The 9,616-nt window shown below is 32.5% G+C and overlaps 1 protein-coding gene across 1 annotated transcript; it reads right to left on the reverse strand.

The window, feature by feature from the left end:
- Positions 1–4,289: 4,289 nt before the first annotated feature.
- LOC132723790 (uncharacterized) lies at positions 4,290–9,571 on the reverse strand. The gene is made up of 8 exons (XM_060708610.1): positions 9,337–9,571; positions 8,650–9,028; positions 7,993–8,113; positions 7,409–7,487; positions 6,800–6,941; positions 6,006–6,185; positions 5,178–5,325; positions 4,290–4,659 (listed from the first exon to the last, which is right to left on the reverse strand). Exons 1-8 carry the CDS (start codon positions 9,456–9,458, stop codon positions 4,415–4,417), a joined length of 1,416 nt encoding a protein of 471 aa, XP_060564593.1. The 5' UTR covers positions 9,459–9,571; the 3' UTR covers positions 4,290–4,414.
- Positions 9,572–9,616: the final 45 nt, after the last annotated feature.

Raw genomic sequence — 9,616 nt, forward strand, 5'->3', positions numbered from 1 at the left:
CTCTTGTTAAATGAGCGAATTTAAGTTTTCAATTCGTCTCCAGTTTTTTTATGTTTTTGTTTTCATGATAGAAAGTCATTGTAACTTTTTAAATTTCATTTTTATTCATTTTATTCTTTTACTGTATGTTTATGTACGCAGATCTTTCTTTTCCATTTGCTTTAGATGACCGGATCTGTCCTGTGCACTTAACCTGTGCACGTGCAAAAGAAATACCTCTCAACGGACTTTCTTTAGTTTGAAGAGATCTAGAACTGCTACGAACAGAGTTTGTGCGGCTGTGGTAACAGTGCAGTGACGGCTCACTTTTCCTGCTTTGGTTTTCAAGATTTTATTATTCACTCAATACACAATACATGTAAATATGAGGTAAATAACACGTTTGCAAATTTAGATCAAAGAGTTGAGACCTTTTTTGGGGGGGGGGGAGGATCTATATGTTTAAACAGGCATGTCATTGCTCTTCTGTGAAATTAAACAGGTTACCTTCTTGCACTGACTCTTTCACTAGCAACCAAAATATATCAGTAAAATTGTTGTCAATAAAATTAATTGAACCTTTTTTAAAAAAACATTTACATTAATCGCTTTGGTCCGAATCGCCAGAGACTTTGATTTTTTCATTTGAAAGCTATCTAGCTATAGCTTACGAAACGTAGATGATCATAGTCATGTGCTCGTCCGTGAAACTGTACACATAGTCTTCGCTGGAAAGTCGCAATGTGACAATTACAGAGTTGTTGCCACGTGATCCCCACGCACGTTCACGCTTATGTGTTTAGCAAAAAGATTATGAGTAGTGGAAAAATACCGCGTGCAATATATGTACTGGCACTTTGCTTTGTTAATTAATTGATAAAATGTCAAATTAAGTGAAAGTTGTCAAGCCGTCAAGTTATGCGATACTTCAAAATATCTACTGGATATAGTTGTGAAAATGATTTGAATAGGATACCAGGAACAATTTTAAGTGACAATTCACAATTGTAAATGTATAAAGATGTGAAGATACATAACACTTACAAGATTTTTACGTCTTTTGTCATAATAGTTAACACTAGTGAAATCAAAGAACTGAAAGCACTATAGGAGTCCGATTGTCACATTTCACAAACATATACAACAGGGCATCGTTGAATAATCTCGGTTGATTTACATTGTTATCAAGCAATTGTTAATGGTTTGGTTGTGGGTATCCGACAATGATAACAGGATGGTCATAGTGAGAAATTACATCAGAAATAATTATGGAGTTGAATTATGAGTGACAGCACACATAAATAATACAAATTATTGTTTTACAAGTCAGTTTTCTTATATTAAAACGTATTGAAGCAGTGTTAAGCGCACAATTTTGTCTTTCCTGCGGTTCCATAGTTTCAATTTCCAAAAGACGTATTTTATTTAAACACTCGGTGTTAAGGACCCCTGATTTATGTTATTTCATCTCTAAAAACGACCCTCTTTTGGCATTTTTGTGATATTCGAAGGTACATAAACTTGTACAAGACTTGCATGTTACGTTTTGAACTGAAATTACGTCCACAACACTCTGGTTGGAACAGAAATGATTTTTGAAAAGTCTTCAATATTGAGAAGTGTTAAAGCAGTTCGAGTTTCACACCTTATTAAATGTAACAAATATACTCTGCCAGCGTTTGCACCACGTGATCTTCCAATATAAATCATTATTTGACCAAATCTTATCAATTTAGACTCGTTTTCAATTTAAGTGTTTAAAGGCAATATTGTACTCCATCCTAGTCCAAAACAACTATATCAATCCATATTTTACTCTGTCTAGCCTTGTTTTCATTTTCAAAAGTAAAAAACCCATCTATTTTAATTCCATATTGTTCTTAAAGCAACAAACTTCAAAATATAAACTGATTAGTGGTGTGAAATAAAGAGGTCATTATACACTGTCGAGTATAATTCTGAGCTGCAAGACAAATATAAGAATTAATGGGCTATTGCCTCCTCCAATTTAAATTTTACAGCTGCGTACTCGTCAAATAAAATTAATTATCTCTAGAACTAATTTGTTTCAGCGTTTGCACCACTTGATGTTCCAAAATAAATTATAATTGGATCCAATCTATCAATAAAGCCTCGTTTTAATTTTCGAACTCCAAAAAGTCCATATCAAAACCATATCGCACCCAATACAGTCCATTTTCTTTTTCCAGAATCCAAAAAGTTCATATATAATCCATATCGCACCCTTTAAGCCTCGTTTTCATTTTAGAGTCCAAAACAGCATTGTCAAATGTATATCATAATTCATCTAACCTAATTTTCATTTGAGTCAGTCAAAAATTCGAGATTAAATCCTTATTGTAATTATAGAAACAAAGTTATGCATGTATGAAATAAAAAGGTCATTATACATTCGTGAGAACAGTATCCATTCTACAGGATTTTACACAGATGCAAAACCTATATTAAATTCGACTTATGCCTCGTCTCAGCTGTGTACTCGTCCAATAGAATTCAATAGTGAACTCAACAATGATTATGTATATATATTAAAATCTCAAAGTTACATAACGAAGTTAGTACATTGTATTTTGCATTCAGATAAGACTTTATATGATTCTATTAATGTATTATTACACATATTTGATTACAATACAGAACTCATTTGGACGAATATACAATTGGTAAAACTAAAACTATTTAGGCAAGGCACTTGCCGGCTCTAATGTAGGTTTTTGCTGCTGTGTACGAGTCTAAAATAATCAGTATTTGTATTTGAAGTTGAAATGGTGAACTCATGAAGTTGAAATCGTGAATTCATGAAATTGAAATCGTGAATTAAAGAAGTTGAAATCGTGAATTCATGAAGTTGAAATAGGGAATTCGTTAAGTAAAAATCGGGAAATCGTGAAGCTGAAATCAGGAATTCATGAAGTTGAAATGTCCCAACCGGTCTTTCGTACATAATGGTGATCACTTGTGCAAAGTTATTTCAAAATTTTATCAGCGGTTCAACAATTTGGAGCGGGCACGAAATGTACACTTTTCAACACTTGACCTTTAAGTGCGACCTTGAGCTTGGGGCTAGCAGCCCTATTATTGCGCTGTGCACATTGTCTCATAATGGTGATCTCATTTCAAAAAAAAAATCAGAGGTTTAAAAGTTATGGAGCGGACACCGAAGTATTATGGAGGCCTCTTCCTGCTACGCGGAAGGGGATTCACTAAACCATCAGAACCCAGAAGTAAATTAATCCATCAACACTGGAGGCGGTAACTAAACCATAGGCATTGGAGAGGTTTTCTAAACCATCAGCAATGGAAAGGTTAACTATACTATTACAACTTAACGTTGATTTAACCTTCAGCACTGGAGTGGTTTAATTAATCATAAAACACTTAAGAGGTTAAATAAAATCATCAATTTTTGAGAGGTAAACCTTTAGATTGGGAAGGTTAAAAACAACAGCACTGGAGAGGTTAACTAAACCATCGGAGGCTTATTTCCTTTTTTTAATTGTTAAATGAATAAGAAAACATATACTTAGCTTATAAAATTATATTTAATGCTTATACAACATTGTCACAGCCTGCTGTGGCTATTTACATAACAAATAATAATAACAAAACATACACGCTTTAGGTTCAAAAAATAAATAACCCAAATACTACATCATTTAGAAGAGTTAAACATATACAACCTTCCAGACTTTATATAGAATATCACTGTTATAAAATAACCTTTAACAATAAATAATAATGAATGAATTCAATTTTTTCTAGTAAATGATGTAGAGGGTAGCTATAACAATTACAAAACATATTTATTTTATCCTTTTAGCATACATGTATGATTACTTATGTATGATCACTTGATGATCTGTACAATATTTAATAAGTCATGGAAAAATCAATGCCAGATGTACATACTTCATAGAGTAAAATGTTAACAGTTTTTCACAATATACAATCAAAAACATTTGTGGCAACATTTACCAATTTAGATAAATCTAAAGCTTAATGCTACCGAAGTATTTCCCCATGTTACCTTAAATCCTTTAATTTCTATTCCAAGGTTTAAAACTAAAGCATGGTTGTCTACAGATACAGGGTATATGAATTCTTTACTGATATGTATTGGTATGGTTTGAGCTTGACCATAGTTAATTAGTCATCACCCAATTCTTCAGGAAAAGAAAACAGTCCCAAGCCAATTGTTAGAAAAAGAAATTTAATCTATCCCATTCGTATTGTTCAAAAAACATTCTTTCAATGAGAGCACATAATTGTATACTTTTTCCCTCTGCTCATACAACACATGTTTTTTCCTAATCTCATCCAAACCTTTTATGCCAGAACACATATGTTTTTTTTCTTTGAACTGTTCTGCAAACATGCAATATGTCTGTAGTCATAGCAACAATATAAAGTGTGTTCAATCTTGATTACATTTATATGCTCTAATTATGTCTCTGATAGGTGCCCTACACACGGGACACTTGGCATTTCTGTCCATTAGATGTCTGCCACATGGGAAGCAGACGCACATGTGACCACACTGATACAGCACCGAGTCACTATGATTATCCAAGCATATCAAACAATGAGTATCATTTACAGGCTGCGCCCTGCCCGTGGTCGCACTCTGCGGAGGTACAGTGTTCGAAGCAACATTTCCACCTGAAATTAATGATCATAAATTAACTTTTTTGTATGCTTTCTACTAAAATAATTCTTATAAATTAAACAAAAAAGATATTAATGGAGAGACAAATGGATATTTCTGAGTATCAAATGTCATTGACAGATTGTAGGACTGATAGTACCACCATATATGTCATAAATATCAATGTTATGTAAACCCTTATTTCATATGAGCTTTGTAAGATTTTTCAAACAGGTGCAAAATATTTTTCAAACAGGTACAAAATATAGATAATGTATATACTCTGATTTCCTACAAGTCTAAATGTCATAAATTTTACCTAGCATATCTCTTTTGGTTTTAGTAGGTACAAATGCATTTATATATAGATCCCTATCATTATTTTGTTTTTCAAGTAAATATGCCCTGATGCTGCTGCCTTGCTAGGTAGGATCAACTAGAAATATCATGGATGTAGTATTAATAAGAAACTATATGTGGTGAATCATTTAGCAGTGCCTACTAGGGTGTTTTGCTAGGATTAAGAAATTACCTGTAGCAGCAGCAATGCCTGCAGCCACTTCCTGTCTAATAGCTCTTTGAATATCCAACTGGAGGTCAAAACTGACCTTCATCATGTTTTTCATCTCTTGCAATTGTGCTTTCAGTGAGGCTATCTCCCTGCTCATGTGAAGATTAGTCTGAAATGGTATGTGATAAAAATCAGATTATGTAACCATTTTTTAAGTCATTTACTTAATACCTTTGGCATGCTTTGGCCAGTCTTTATTACGCCAGTCTTTATTAAATCAACTATTACTACACTATATAAAGAATGAAAGACCATGAAGTTATTTTTTTTCTGAGTTCAGTCTCAATTCTCAGAATTTTCATTGTCAGTGAACATTCTGTGGCAATTTCTGACCAATTAAAACCTGAGATTTGAGCTTGAGCTTATAGAATTACTTTTTAACCTCTGACAGTGCTTTTACTTTAATATTTTTCATCCAGTATCTTTCACAACTTATTCAAATTTATGTTTGCTAAATTTCTATATTTGTGTAAAGGACTTGCCATGATTTGAATATGGAATGTGCATTTTGTTCTCTTTTTGTATACACAAGATGCTGGCTATTCAGTACAGCTTAAGAAAATTCAACTAATATTGAGCACTTCTAAGTCATTTTCTTGGAAGTCATAACAGGAAACAAAGCAGTTGGTCAAGTAGAGCTAAAAAAAACAACCCTTAGGTTGAGAAGCAGACTCTAGGCCACTGCTTCCCCCACTAAAATCGCTTCAAGAGACAAGAAACATAGTCTCTGGGTGGAGAAACAGTACCTACTGTTCAGAAAGCATTGACATTAAGAAATATTGTACAAACCTGAGTATATGGTACAGCGGTGGCACTAATGCTGGTGATAGAGGCAGTCTCCCAGTTCTCTCCTGGTGGTGGTATACCAATGTTAGAGAAATCATTCTGAATGTGAGGATGACTCTGGGGAATTGAACGAATAAACTCCTGTACTCTATGTCCATCTGTTCCTGTAGCATCAACACGATTCTGTAAGGTATAAAAACATAACAGATTAAGAGACTTACATTATTCAAATTTTTTAATACTGCACGTTTGTAACGTCGCTTTTCATTGGTTAATCATGACATTTATATAGTTTTATATACAGGCAGCTGTCAAATTATGAAATAAACTTACTTTTTTCTCTGAAAAAAGATGCTTGCTGTATTATAAATTTGTTTTTCCAACAGGTTATATGACCAAATATAAATGGCTGTTTGCAATTTAACCATTTATATAGGGCGATTTAACCTGTCAAAAATCTTTATAACTGATATAATATATAAGCTTTCAAGCGTTTAGTAATATATATAATATTAATTCATATATACTTTTCAGATAGTTAGATATGTTATAAAACATGTGGTAAACCACCCTCCAATCTTCTTCCTGGACTAAACTTTATCAGTGTCACATGAAAAAATTATGGATGTTACATGTATCATCCATTCTTCACTTCATGCTAGTTAATACTTTCATCTAATTGTGAAAGTTGCAAGAAGACAATGCACTGACATTGATAATAAACCTTTAATATAAATGTATGTCTCGACTAAAATACTAGATCAAAAAGGTATCTGAAAAAAAAAGTAAAAAAGTACCCTGATATGGAGTTCCAAAACATTGCGAAATTCTCCGTCTAAGGTGGATGTAACAAGTCTACGATGTACAAGCTCACTGACCTCCTGCACGAGACTTTCTTGTTGAATCTCCTCAACAATATTCCAGTCAACATTTACTGGCCTAAAACAAATAGAATGTTTGATTTATAATTCTTTAATCTTTTATGTTACGGCAACAAGGCTTGTTAATTATTATACAGTTTCATCAATGAAGGATCACATCTATACTTTAATATCAAACACTTATTTTGATTGCATGATTAAGATTTATTATCTAAAGATACGTAGCACCATTCAAACGATTAACACTCTAAAAGCAGAAAATTCTAAGAAGCAGAGTGCTCAATTTTCAAGATTCTTCTAAAATTGATATTGATAGTTAGAGAAGATGTTATTATTTATTGTTATCTTTCTCAGATTCCACTAAAATTTCGCAAAAACAATCTTTTTTTTAAAAAACTTCATCACTTTGTCAAAAAGCAGACATCACTCATATGTATAAGTATATGAAGAGCCAAACTCTTTTTGCAATATATTCACCTTGTGATATCAAAGTTCTACAGGAATGAAACAAAACAATTGACATACCTTTCTTGAGCATGTGCAGGCATAGGAGGTGGGGGTGGTGGTGGAGTAGCATTATTAGTCAATACAGCACCAAGCAAACCTGGTAAAATTAAAATATAAACATTTAATTACAAAAATGAATCCATGTAATTTCTATTTATGGTTTGCAAAATGTATCAACATTTAAATTAATCTTAACAAAATATTTTGAGAAGAATCTGGAAAATCGTCAATGAACTTTCACCCCCGTGACCACACCCTAACTGACATCATAAAATAAAAGCCAGTCAAATGACAAGTCACCACTATGTATATCTTATTATGCATAAGTTTTAATTAACTACAAATGTATTTTGAAGTCAAAAACATCAATGTTGTAAAGGTTTAAAAACAAAGTGTAGAATACCGGATCTAGAACATTAATTTTAAAATGCTTTTAGATTTCAAGTATTGTGTTGATACCGAAAAGAAGACAGCAGTCTGATGAATTTCATGACAATTCATATAAAGAAGAGAAAATGTGTAAGTATCCAAGTCTCATAGGTTGTTATAATGTAAATGTTTAGGTTCTTTTTTTGTATCTCATTTACTGACAATAAACTTACCTCTAGGGTCTTGAACTCTTGTGTTATAATCAACAGATACACTAGAAGAAGATGTTGTGCTGTGGCTTGATACACTGTCTCGTCGCTCAGCAACAACAGGTGTAGGTTCAGTAACAGGAGTCTGAAATAAATGATATTATTATATAGTATATAGTTGACTGAAGAGTTAGCTACAGTGTAGTCATACTAATCTGCTTTTATACTTGAATTACAAACAAATTCTGTGATGTTTAACGAAAGTTTGTTAATCCCTTTTTAAACATGTATCATCTAAATAGAACATAATAAAATATACCATACAGATACATTTAATGCAAGTTCTGCTGATTAAAATTGTTAAAATCCTACAGAAGTCTATTTACATCACATTGACCATAACTGAATAAATGTGATATATCTTAAAGGACAGTTTGAGAAAAAAAACAACACAGAATGTAAAAATTATTAAGCCTAGATATATATCTACATCTACAAATCATTCCCGAACAATCAATTCTGACCATATATGTATCAATCAATTCTGACCATATTTATATTATACATAATATTATGAATAATATGGTCATTATTGATTGATACATACTTTGATGAACAAAAGTAATCTTGTATCATTATTACATTTATATCTAATAAATGATAACAAATCTATGTCGGTACCTGTTCTCTGACTGGGGTATTTGCAGGTGATGGAGTTGGTCTATTCGAAGATACAGGACTGTGATTCTGTGCTACTGATCGAATACTTCCACGAATGATACCCTCAAGGTGTCGACGGAAAGCTGCAGTTTGCAATGTATTTGATACTCTTTGTTGTTGAGAAAGGCCTTGGATTTCAATTACAACAGCCTCAGGTCTGTGCTCTTCGACATTGCTTGTATTAAACGGAACATTTTCCTTTCCAGATGCTTGTGCCGCAGTAACATTCTCTCGTATTTCAATATTTTTTTTCATAAACTGGTTAATGTTATTTCTGTGTTCCTGTCCAGTAACAGGTCTGTTGTTGTTTTGAATTTGTTGCAATTCATTCAATCTCTCACTGAAAATAATTTATTTTATATTTCTTGAATAAAAATACAACAAATTTTGAAGGACATGAAAAAAATAAATTTATTTACAGTACTGTATATATAGTCTTTAGCAATGAACATATTTTCTTTTTTAATCTGTCAAAGAAAATACTGCAGTTGATCTAGATCTATTTAGTGTGCAACTGTGCATCATGCACAGGTGAGTGATAACTTATATATAAATGCATGAAAAAAAAAGAGAAGAAAAACAACCCGAATAATTTGCTTTTTAGGCTTACTTGTAATTTATTAATTTGTATAAATTATATCAATTTACCTTCGGGTTCTCTCCAGCAATGCATCAAAAACAGCTTCCATCTTATTTTCAGTATTTGTCAAGCTACCTCGGGTGGCAAGCTCTGTATCAAGTCCTGTGACACTTTCACCACCCTCAGCCATTATTTCTTCTTATAAATGGGTGGCTATGACGAATTAAAGCAGCTTTATATACCCGGTTTATTTTTACCAATTACGTATCAATTATTATGGTTTGTTTGGCATGTTACTCATGCTTTTGTTCCCGTTTCAAATCTTCAGATTCATTTTCGCTTGTAAGC

This window comes from Ruditapes philippinarum, unplaced genomic scaffold, assembly GCF_026571515.1.
Source record: "Ruditapes philippinarum isolate M1 unplaced genomic scaffold, ASM2657151v2 ctg363_1_1_1_1, whole genome shotgun sequence".
NCBI classification, from domain to species: Eukaryota; Metazoa; Mollusca; class Bivalvia; order Venerida; family Veneridae; genus Ruditapes; species Ruditapes philippinarum.